The sequence below is a fragment of the Rhinolophus ferrumequinum genome, chromosome 3, assembly GCF_004115265.2.
Source record: "Rhinolophus ferrumequinum isolate MPI-CBG mRhiFer1 chromosome 3, mRhiFer1_v1.p, whole genome shotgun sequence".
Lineage (NCBI taxonomy): Eukaryota > Metazoa > Chordata > Mammalia > Chiroptera > Rhinolophidae > Rhinolophus > Rhinolophus ferrumequinum.
Window position 1 is genome coordinate 74,422,624 of NC_046286.1, and position 12,439 is coordinate 74,435,062.

The following is a 12,439-nucleotide window of genomic DNA, read 5'->3' on the forward strand; positions in this document are numbered from 1 at the left end:
CTTACTAGTTTGATATAGTTAGCTCTGTGCTTAAATTCTTTCTAAGTGGTGCCATGGTTTCAAACAGGGAGCATTTTGCCGGCAATACAGAAAATACTTTGTCTTCAACACAGCTCTTACGAGGTAAGGATTTTGGATATGCCATTTTTATTTAAATAATGAACTGAATTTAGGTTTAAATTGACTATCCTGATTTAAGGTCACAAAAATAAATATTTAGATAGAAGATTCATGTCGTGGTCCCTCATAAAATTCTTTTTGGTCTCTAATATGCCGTCAATGCAGGAGATTGTTATAATTCAGTGTTCGGATGAGCCTAGAGTTTATTGATGTGAGGAAAAGTCAACATTAAGTGAAAGAAGGGCTTTTAAGAACCCCATTATAACCACTTATAATGGAAAATGTAGTTCCCATTAGAAATTGATTTAAGGAGCTGTGGGCCTTCACCGAAGCGTGAAGGCTGCGGTGTGGTTTTCTGCGTAAATCATTTTTACAGCACCCTTTGCTGATCTCTTTCTGGTGAATCTGTTGGTGTGTGCCTCGACCTGAAAGGGCTGCATCTGTCTTGTTTAAGGAATATAAAAATTCCCAGGAATTTAAAGACACCAAAGATGCACATTTTTTAATTTATTGAATAGAATATATATTTTTTAAAAAAACGTTGCCAGTTCTAAACAGACACAGCAGCACCAGATGTCAGTTCTTGGATCATTTAATCTTTTTTCTCTTGTGCTTATTTTTGTCAATATTTTCCCACTGGAACCAAATATTAGTTTCTGGCTCAGCTTGCAATATAAAAATTTTCCAATTAGATTGTTATGACTTCATTTTTATTCATGAGGGGAAACCTAGTAAACAGAGATCATCACATATGGTGGCGTGCAGGAAAGGAACTTTAAAATAAACCACCTGGCCTAGGGCAGGGCGGAACGCTGGCATTCTGATCCCTTCTAGAGGTCAGGAGAGGCTGGCTTGAGTCTGAAACCCCTGTCCCCACGTCATTCTTAATTTAGGAGGAATCCTTGGATTTTTATCAGTGTGCCATGGAAAGACTATACCCCAAGTTTAGATGAATTCCTTGCTTAGCTTTTATGTGGATTTTTTTTTTTTTTTTTTGCGTAGTAGTTCTGTGTTAGGTATTTAGGGAAGTGTAAGGAAAGTGTGAAACATGGTTTTTGACCTGAAGGAACTTTTGGTTTGTTTGAGGCTGAAGAGGCTAAGTGAAGTGGCATTGTCACCCAGTATGATTAACTGCCTCACAGTAAGTGATCGGTGACATGTGAAATAAGTTCCTAAGAAAGGTAGGGATGAGCACACACGAGGTCAGGGAAGTCTTCCAAGCAGAAGTGGGCCTTGTGCTAGATCGGGTCAGAAGAAGGGGTGTAGCAGAGTTATTTTAAACTTGGGGAAGGAGTAAAGATTAAGGTACAGAGTTGGGTAATTCATTAAGGCATGGCTCCATTCCCACGACTCCACGGATGCGGTCCTGTTGGAGGTCTCCCCCAGTGACCCACTCCCCCAGTGGCCAGTACACTTTTCTTAACCTACAAAAGCTATGCTGAGACACTGGATAGTGTTGATTCCAGCTCATTACGTTTCCAGGTCATATCCAAATGCTTTTTGGTTCCACGGTTATTGAAAGGCGTTGAAGTGTACATCAAACTGGTGTACATGTGCTGGTTCAACTGCTGCTGTTGAGCTAAGGAAACTAGTATCTCTCAGCCTCCTTTTAATGGAGATAAGGATACCTAACTCATAATGTAGTTGTAAAGATTAAAAGAGATAGCATGTAGATAATATGCTGAAGTGAATGACTTACGGTAGGCAGGCATCATGGTTCGTTTGCTTTTCCTACTGGTAGCCACTCTGTCTTTGCCTGAATGTGTCTTGCCCTTTTTACATCCACACCTATGTACAGGTGTTCCCTCTTTCTGGAATACTGTCTCTCTCTTCTTTACCTGTTGAAATCCTCACTGCTCTGAAAGATTTCGTTTAACACCTCAACCAAAATTGAACTTTGTGTGTTTTGATTGTTAGTGTTATTCTTTGGGACAGATCCAAGTTACTAACCCTACAGTTTAGTTATTTGCACACATCTTATTTTTCCTACTGGTTGGTAAACTCCTTGAGGCTAGAGCCCATGTCAGGGACATGGAGATAAACCAGTAAGAGCTGAGATTGTGTCTTCCAGATTGTGTTTTCCTGCCGGGCCTTGCGCATAGTTGTCATGCTTCCAGGGTATGCTCATCACTGTGTTGTGTGTTTTTCTCCCCCTTAACTACAACCATATGCTTTTAATTTTTAAACCTTTTTCTCGAGCCCTAACTGCACTCCTATGCTTTCGATGTAATCACATGTCTGGTGAATCTCTTCAGCTGCTATCCCATGGGCACCTTAAAGACAACGTGTTTAAAATGGATCTTTCATCTCTTCTGTTCCTCCATCCCACACACAGTCTGACCCGTCTTGTAGATTGTGGTACCACCTCCTAGTCCCTGAAGCAGAAACATGGGCATTCTTCATTTCTTTCTTTCCCATGTTGTCTTCATTGAATGAGTCACCAAATCTCGACTCATCTGCCTCCTAAATATTTCTTGAGTTCATCCCTCCTCTTTCTATGACAAATACTGCTTCCTAACTGTGGGCCCTACTCTCTGAAGTAGTTTTACTGTCATTTCTTTCTAATAGATCTACTTTATCCTATTCTCAGTACTTTCAAGTCCATCCTCTACAAACTGTGTATAGTGCACTCCCTTTTATAAAACCCTTTGGTGGCTCCCTATCATATGCACCAGAGACGAGAAGTATGGTTTTATCTCATGAACCAGCTCTGGTCAATTTGCTAACGTCTGCTGCGAGTGCTGTTGTTGTGTTCAGCATGATTGTTTGGCGATGTCTGATGTAGGTGCAGCGAAGGGGTGGGCAGCACATCGTAATGCGTAGCTAGGATTAAGTTAAGGCTATTCAGAGTGACATAAAACGTCATCTGTGACCCTAATCCTGCCCATGTCTTCATCCTCATCCCCCACTATTGCCCGCTTCACATTTAATCTGGGCATAGCAGTGAAATACTGCCTTCTTGTTTTTGCTCAAGCTGGACCTGCTTCCCTTTACCCTTTAACTAGGAAACCCACACTTATCCCTCAAACCTTGGTGTGTGAGGAGAGCCTGGGTGTGGCCTGCATGAGGCTGAGTGCCCGTCCCATAGGCTCTCATGGCCCTGTGCCTTCTCCATAGCAGTGTGTAGCCCGTTGGCCTGAAATCCTACGTGTCTCCCTCACCAAGACACTAAATTCCATTAGGGCAAATATCATGTCTTCTGTATCTTTGGTCTCTGGTACTTATCTCAGTACCTTTCATGTAATATATATTGTGAATTAAGTTGTTTTTTGAATTGGAACGAATTAGTAAATAATTTTGATTGATGAACGTGCTTTGCTTTTACTTAGATACCCCTTCAGGGTGAAAAGATAGATTTTAGGAAAGGTTAACACTCTGCAGAAAATTTGAATTAGTGAATCAGGCAGTAAGTAGTCACTGGAAAGTTTTGAGCCGGGTTGTGGTGATAAAAGTGGTATTGAAGGGAGACTGAGCTGGGGACAACCTTTTGTAATAGGTTTAAATCTTGGAAACATGGGGGAAGTTAGCAGGGGTGGGGAGAGGGAAAAGGAGAGGCAGAGGCAAGCACATAAAGCCATTCTGAAGAACAGCTTTCTGAGACTTTGTACTTTCATTTCCACATTTGCTCAAGTGGGATGTGCTCAGTGACATGTTTTGAAAATAAAATAGAACACTGATGTTTTTATTTTTAAAGAAAGGCCATCTTGTAAAACACCTAAGTGACCCATTTTTCATAATTATGTATGAAACATTTATTCTTAATTACTTGAAGAAAGATTATGAGTTAAACATTTTTTTAGATAATTAGCTTCTGCATTTCTAACCTAAAATCTTCCAAAGTCAGTGGTTTTCATTGTAGCACATTTTGAAATAATGGTTAGTTATGAGGAAAATACTTCAGTTTGTTTTTCCAGCCACCTTTTATAGATTAAACAACTCCCTTCTAATTGTAGGTTTTTAGTCCACCATGGGCATTTGTATTTCGTATATGATTCATGTGACTGTGTTTACTGGTTAAAGTTTATCTTCCGTTTGTTGTGGGCCATGTAGTAGTTCCACTCTGCTTTATTCTTAATATTGGCTATTAATTACGTCTTAATTGACAGTTGCTTTATTATTTTTTACAGAGTTATGACTCACTGATTAAAAAGAACTTTCCCAAACACTTTGCACTTTTGATTACGTATATGATGGATACCAAGGAAGAGAAGAAGGAACGGAAACAAAGTTATTTTGCTCGGTAAGCATGAACTTTGCAAAATTACATCACTACTTAAAAAAAAATGTTTGAGGGGACTTTGTCCTCAAGTATTACTTGGCATTTTGTGTCTTGTAACTGTTCATAATCAGAGCAGGTAGCCAGCAGAAGTTAAATATACTTTATTTCCTACTCTGTAGCTTAATTGGTTGAGCTATAACTATTTAAAAATGTATGACAAATTTAAAGCCTAATACCTTGTGGGGAATCTATTATTAAAAAATATTTTTGTAGGTGGGTGGAATGCATGAATTTCTATCATGAGTGTCCATGTCATTTTTAAAGCTTGAACTCATCCAACATATATACTACATTTGTTGGTATTTGGATAGAAGTAATTTAGTATGTGATCAGTTACTATTTACAGATTTAAATATCTATATGACAGCCACTCACTAATCATAATAAAATGAATGATATGCTAAAACATTTAGAAATCATTTTTGTAGCTGGAATGTTTTCAAACTCAGACTGAGAACATAAGATTAAAATGATGATTATGGTCTCCTACACTGAAATACTTAAGAACGGAATTCAGGTTTACCACATTCCCGATGTGCTCATTAAAGATGCATTTCCTGTTTTCCAAATATTAGCCTTAGAAACTGAGAACCAAAGATTTTGTTGATGTTTTTATCCAGAAAATAAGCTAGGTTTTAGATTGTTAGTGGAAAAAGGAAGGAAATGAATATTTAAGGAACTGGTATGTGCCAAGTACTTATTATTTTTTTTATCTTCACAATAAACCTGTCAGAGGTTTTCCCCCTATTTTACCAACGAGATAGCTGAGACGCGTTGTCAAGTAAGTGTTTTGTCCATTTCGTGCCGTGTAAAAGTCAGTATTTAAATATAGGGTTGTTTCCAAAGAGTGTGCTCCAATTAGTAATAGTAAACCATGAATGAGAGGTTTTAGAAAGCAAGAGTTAAACTACTAATTGTAGTGAAATATTTTCCACTATTAGGACTATAGAGAGTAACAAGACTGTTTGGGCAAGCGAGCAGTCAGGCAATTAACGGGTGAAACATTAGAAAGATAGGACAGTTAGAATAAATAAGAACTATATCGTGCTTTCAAAAACACTTTATTTTGAGATAATTGTAAATTCACATGTAGTTATAAGGAATAATACAAAGAGATATACCCTTCATCCGGTTTTACATAATGGTAACACCTTACTTAACTATCCTATCATCACAACTAGGAAATTGACATCAATACAATCCACCGACCTTATTCAGACTTCATCAGGTTTATAAGCATTCATTTGTGTCTGTGTGTGTTTTTATGTGTATTTAGTTATATGCAGTTTTATCATATATGTAGGTTTGTGTGTCCACCATCACAATCAAGATGCAGAACAAATCTGTCAAAAAGATCTCATGTGCCACCCTTTCATGGCCTTAGTCACTTCCTTCCCTCTATCTTCTACCCCTGACAACTGCTAATCTGTTCTCAATCTCTGTAATTTGTCGTTTCAGAATTATTATATAAATGAAATCATATAGTATATAACCTTTTGAGATGAGGTTTTTTTCACTTAGTGCTAATCCCTTGATGTCTCAGTCCATTCAGACTGCTGTACCACAAACTGAGTGGCTTATAAACAACAGAAATTTATTTCTTCCAGTTCTGAAAGTTTGATATCTGAGATCAGGGTGCCAGCATGGTCAGGTTCTGAATCTAGTGACAGCCCACTTCCCGATTCATGTAAGGCTGTCCTTTCGCTTTAATCTCACATGGTAGAAAGGCCAAGGAGCTCTCTCAGGCTTCTTTTTTATAAGTGTACAATCCCATTCATGAGGAGTCTACCCTCATGACCTAATCACCTCCCAAAGTCCTCACCTTCTAGTACCATCACATTGGGCATTAAGTTTCAACATATGAATTTTGGGGAATCACATTCAGACCATAGCCCTTGAGATCTGTCCAAGATGCTGTATGTATTAATATTTTGTTCCCTTTTATTGCTGAGTAGTATTCCGTGGTAGGAACGTATCACAGTTTTTAACTGTTCACCAATTGAAGGACATTTGGGTCGTTTCCAGTTTAGGGTTGTTACAAGTTAAGCTGCTAGGATCATTTGTGTATAACTTTTTGTGTGAATGTACAAGTTTTAATTTCACTGGATTAATGCTCAAGAGTGAAATTGCTGGGTCAAATGATAAGTGCACGTTTAACTTTGGATGAAGCTACCATACTCTTTTTCTAAAGTGTCTGTACCATTTTACATTCCTTCCCATTAGCAATGTATAAAATTGAACCCGTTTGTCCGAATCCTCATCTGCATTTGGTATTGTCACGCTTCTTTTTTTAGCCATTCTGGTAGGGATGTAGTGATATCTCATTGTGGTTAAGTTAGCATTTCTTTAATGACTAAAGAAGTTGAACATCTTTTCATGTGCTTATTAGCCATCTATCCATCTTCTACAGTGCAGTGTCTTTTGCCTGTGTTCTAATTGGAGTTTTTGTTGTTGTTGAGGTTTGAGAGGTCTTAATGCATCTAGATACTAGTTCTCCGATATATGGGTTGCAAATATTTTCTCTAGTGTGTAGCTTTTTTTTTTTTTTAAATCCTTTTAATAGTGTCTTTTGCAGGACAAGAATTTTTGATTTTGATGTGATTCAATTTATTAGTTTTCCTTTTATGGATTATACTTTTGATGTCAAGTCTAACAACTCTTTGCCCAGCCCTAGGTCTTGGAAATTTTCTTTCTTTTTTCTAAAAGTTTTATAGTATTATTTTATATTTAAGTCAGTAAACAGCTTGAGTTAATTTTTATATAAAATGTGAATTGAAGTCAGGGGTTTTTCTTCATTTTGGTTTGGTTTGGTTTTGCCTATGGATGCTCTACCTAGTGATTTCAAAAGCTATGGTGACTTCTCAGTCTGAATCCAAACTGATTCCAGTAGTAGGGGTGACTGGTGATTCATGAAAAACCTGTTTCTAAGATGTCGAGTTGGGGGACCCCTTAAACTGAGAATGCAAGATGAAACTGTTCTGAAGAAAACAGCATAGTTTTTTCAACTCAGAAATGTCAAAGTTAATTGTCATGCTTGGTTTGATTGACCTCTCGTGAAAAGTATTTAACGATGAAAAGAAAAACGTATCCAAAAAAAGAAATGTGACCTTAGGAGCACAGGGATAGCAGGACAAGGACAAACATCAGTGGTAAGTACTATTAAAGCAGTAGGTCAACATGATGAGTTACTAGAAAATGAGAGAGGACAGGGAGATCGAGAGCTGGGGGCGGTGGCGGGGAGAGAAAAAAAAACAAAAACCAGACAGATAAACAGTGATTTAGCTATTATGATGCAATGGCCTCCCCAAATGGTCAACCTATTAAAAGCAAAGCCCCACCCCCACCCCCAAATCCTTCATTATCAGAAAACAGGCACCCAAAGTTATAAATCTTTTCCAATGCCTCTGACTGAACTGTGGCATTCCATAAAGTGGAATCACTAACAGGACCTACTGGAAAGCCAGTATCTGACAACATAGGGCTGATTTCTCTGAAGCATAAGGGCAGTCCAGGCAATATCTCCAGGGAAGATTGTAAAGAGGCCAAGGGTAAGACCAACTGATGCAATCATACCACCGTGAGTAAATCTGTAGGACTATGCAGAGGAGATCGAAAGGAAGATTTCTGCTGATTTCTGCCTATTACCACAATATGGATCTGAAACCTCAAACATTGCTTTTAAACTCTGTTCACCCCTCCCCCATCCCTTTCCCTTAAGAGTAAATAGCCTGTTTTCTTGGTGTGCTATTTTACTTTGTGCTTTCTTAAACATTGTGTCATCGTGTTTGGTAAATAATCCTTTATCCATCTTCTTTGTTGATCTCTCTCTCTCTCTCTCTCTCTCAATTTAACATTAAAGCAAAATTAAGTTTAAAAGACCCAATTTTAATAATTTTGGATTGAAATTAGGATTTTTGGATTGAAATTAGGATTTTTGGATTGACTTGAGGATTACCCATTACTTCCGTTTTTATAATTTGTCTTGAAATATGACTGTAACTCTAAATGGAAAGGGCAGTCCTAGCAACCTTACATTAATTTATTCCATTGTAAATTAATTTGCTGAAATGCAACCTAGATTTGTAAAGATGTACTTTATAAATGCCCTTTCCCAAAACAACTTGTTTGTAACTTGAAGACATCCCATACTAGATGTCTTGTCAACTTCATCCATCCATAACATGGGTAACATCACACTATTAACCAAGGCAGTAGGAGACATGTGGTCTGTATACCCCACCTGCGTTTTGCATTACAGTGATCCACTTTACTCTCTAGGATTGCATCTTGTCTAAAAAGACTAGTGGCTTATAAGTGAATGCACACATAATTTGGACAGAAAAACCTCAGCTAGCCATCTTGCTCAAGTACAGAGTCTAAGATTCGATGGAAGGCGTCACCTGCATGGGTGTGGCTGGTTGATCTGCCCTACTGCTGAGGACACGGGGGTGCTTCTGTTCTCCAGCCCCCCAGAGGCAGTCTTTGAACCCTAGGAAAGAACTGTCTCTTTGTGATACACCTGTGCTAAGAATTAATACATCACATGGTGGAGTGATATGATGTGAACTCTTGCCCTTCCTTTAATTAAGGATCTGTAGATTGTTTTTTCCTGTCTGCCAAGGGCCATTAGAAAATAACTGTAGTATGTCCAAGATTTGAGGAAAAACATTATTATTACCAGTTGTTGGATTCAGACCTTCTTAGTATTTGGTTAATACTTTATTCTCTCAGTTTCACTATGCCTACTGATTCTAATAAAACTTAAATAATAGTATTTGTTAGTACTTTACAGAGTGCTTTCACTTGCATTCTCTCATTTTTATTCTCACAGTGATCCCATGAGTAGATGTAAATGCACAGGATGAATCTGTAGTTCAGGAGGTTAAATAACTTGCCTCAAATCACTTAGTGTTTAAAAGGAGGGTCTGAGCCTTTAAATGGAGTCCGCTTTGTCTGTGTCTGTGATTATTTTCTTCATTCCATGTTGTTTCAGTTTAAATTGTATTAAGAATTAATTTTTACTTTGAGAGGGAGATTAGAACATGGTGTTAGCATCATAACGTGATAAGTAGGGAACATTGTATATGGGTGTGGCAGTGGAGTGTTTTAGTTGACTTTACTGGAACCATCTTTGATTTCAATTTCTAAGAACTGTCCCAGAGGACCTTTGTTGTATTTGGGACATGTGCCTGTAGTGATCCACAGTCCTGCTCAAGAACACTTTCAATTGTGATCTTCATAGCTCTTATTTGTGTAATAAGAGCTTTTATATGCATACAGTCAATCTGCCCCCAAATGGACCACCTGGAGAGTGGAGACTCTGCAGTAGTTCAGTGCTCCTTCCTTGTGCCTTGTTAAATAGTGGTTGGTATATAATAAGTACGTATTAAGTATTTTTTGATGGACAGACTAATATTTAACACAGCTTCTTTAATGTAGAATATAAATTGTTTGGGAGTCTTGATTTTTATCACTGCAAATTTTTCAGAATTCAGCAGTTTTATTAATCTTAAGAAAGATTAAGCATATTTTAAAACCATTTCCTGTGAAAAAGCTGCTTGTGCCTTATTTGAAAATATTACTAATTAGCAATTAAACTCTTGAATGACCCATAACTTTGTAAGGCTTATGTTTCCTATTTTCTTGATTGAGTTCAGACTCAGCTGCTCTTAAGGGAACATTTACATATTGTTTGCTATTCATTTATGGGAAAGACATCCATGGTCAAGTTTGATCTGATAATGTTTTAAGGAAATAATTAACTTTTTCCTACAGATTAAAAAAAGGCTTCTGAACATTTACACATTCATAGTTAAACTCATGCTTTTTGCTTCAGTTTTATTGAATATGAAGTTATGTGATTTAATTCCATGTAGAGTACTACTTTTTCAATCTGTAGATTACAAACCCCATTGTAGCATCATGAAATTAATTTAGTTGGTAGGAACCAGCCTTTTTAAAATGGAATGGAGCAGAATAGATTAGTCTGGACTAAGCTAGGCTGAATAGATAATATCAGAGTATGCTGTATGTAGTCAGAATAAATAGTTCATGAAATTTTTGTTTTAAATATTTATATGTATATATTGAATCACAATTTAAAGTTATTTTTGTTTTTGTGGGCGATCATAAAAAAATGACTCATTAATTTTGTGGGTTCTTTGGTGGTTAGTATACTGGCAGTGAGGTTATTTTTCCCCATTGAGAAATGAATTTCTTTGAAAATTATTGATCTAATACACATTAACCAGCTGTTCAAAGACAGCTGTACATAAAGTACCTGTTATGTAAATATAGTTTCCCACAGTGCAGTGTAATGGGACCTTATAAAACTAATTTCAAGGATCAATGAAATCCCAGGCTGATCAGGACTGTCCCAGAGAGACCCAATGAAGCTGTGACTTAATAAAACCACCAATTAGAACTATCGTGGTCACGAAGCTTGGGCAACTTTTATTTGTGGGCCTCCTGCAGATTTCTTCTCTGTAGAACTGTTACCTAGCTGTGGGGCCTTGGCTATACTAGTTTTCATTACTCTACAATGAGAATAATAATAATACCTACCTTAGCAGATTGTTGAGAGGACTGACTGAATTAAAACATATAAAGTCTTTAGAATAGGCACTAATGAAAAATAAGCACTAAGGGATTTTAATATAAAAGCACACTGCCTAAATGAGAGACACAAGAATAATGAGAAAAAGTAAGAAATACACAGACACAAATTTTGTGTAAATTTTCAGGGAGTTCATTTATCCCTTGAAGTGTGTCCACAAACATGCTCTAGTCTAGACTCCAGATTCCGAGACACAGAAAAGATCGAAGGACATGAAACGTAAATGATTTAAGCAGCCCTCCTCCCCTTTTCATGTTGTTGCTGACAGTTGAAGAAGACTTCAGCTGAACTCACTCCCGAATCTGGACTTAAACTTGGCACTATGAGCTTGAGATATCTTGGTCACATGCATTTGAAACCTTTCATTATTGCAGGTACAATGACTTTTCAGCAAGAGAAAATTGAGTTCTGAACCAGAACATGCTTTGTGCTGCTCACAGCTCTAGAAACTTCATAGCTCATGCTTAGCCCAGCTCTTGGTGATTTTAGTCACCAAGAGTTTTTACCCCCAAAACACATGTCTGAAAACTCCAACAATCTTCACCCCCTCAACCCCCCTCCCCCAAGTCAAATGCTAATTGCATATCCTCCCACTCGTCTTCCCAGATTAGTCTTCCTGAGCCACAGTTCAAATATGCCACTTCTGCCTCCCGAATTCTTCTCTCAGATTTAAGGTTCTGTTTATGGCTCGTTCCTCCCTTTCTGTCTTTATCTCCTACTTTGATTTTCTGTGCATGTCTTGCGCTCTGCCCCCTCAGAACATTGCTTTCATTATACAAAGAATGGCTCTTCACCAGCCTCTCCTGTATACCGTGATGTCAAACCCATCACTCTGGCAAACCCATCTTTAATGGTGACACTGTCTCCTTAAGACCTTTCCTCTTTCATTTAATCTCCCACTTCCTCCCACCCCTCCAAACTAGATGTGTCTTCCCCTGCCACCGGACTCAGTGGGCATTGCTTATCTTCCTTACGCCTTCTCTTGGAGCCCTTAAATCAGTCTGTCTTTGGATACACCCGTAACAACACTCATCTCCTCTACGTTATTTGACTGTTGTTATTTACTGTGAGTTCTTTTTCACTGTTTATATTCCTCACAAGGTCTAGCTTTGTGGCCTGCACCTAACACTCATTTACTATGAATGGTAGTTAACATTTGTTGAACATTTACTAAGTAACAGAGACTGGCTTGCATACTCTTATAATCTCATAGTTATCCCTTGATGTAGGTCCTGTTATCATCCTAACTACACATGATGATGCTAAGCCTTACTGTAGATGATATGTCATTTGCCCGGGGTCACACGAGTATGAAGTGGCAGATCCAGGACTCAAGCCCAGTGTGCCTGACCTCACAGCCCATGCTCTTAATTGTTATGAATGTTGAGTTGAATTTTATGGAGCCATCCATATCAGTTACCCAT

General features: G+C 37.9%; 1 protein-coding gene across 5 annotated transcripts in view; it reads left to right on the forward strand.

Annotated features, from left to right (window-relative positions):
* NCOA7 (nuclear receptor coactivator 7) overlaps nucleotides 1-12,439 on the forward strand; it is a 121,675-nt gene that overhangs the window by 18,511 nt on the left and 90,725 nt on the right. For 4 of the 5 annotated variants that reach the window (XM_033096594.1, XM_033096622.1, XM_033096587.1 and 1 more), the window contains one exon: nucleotides 4,248-4,360. In XM_033096594.1, the coding sequence (XP_032952485.1) occupies nucleotides 4,308-4,360 (53 nt within the window). In that variant the 5' untranslated portion in view covers nucleotides 4,248-4,307. Of the gene's footprint in view, nucleotides 1-106; nucleotides 124-4,247; nucleotides 4,361-12,439 lie in introns of those variants that run through there. The other variant, XM_033096604.1, reaches the window with a different exon arrangement.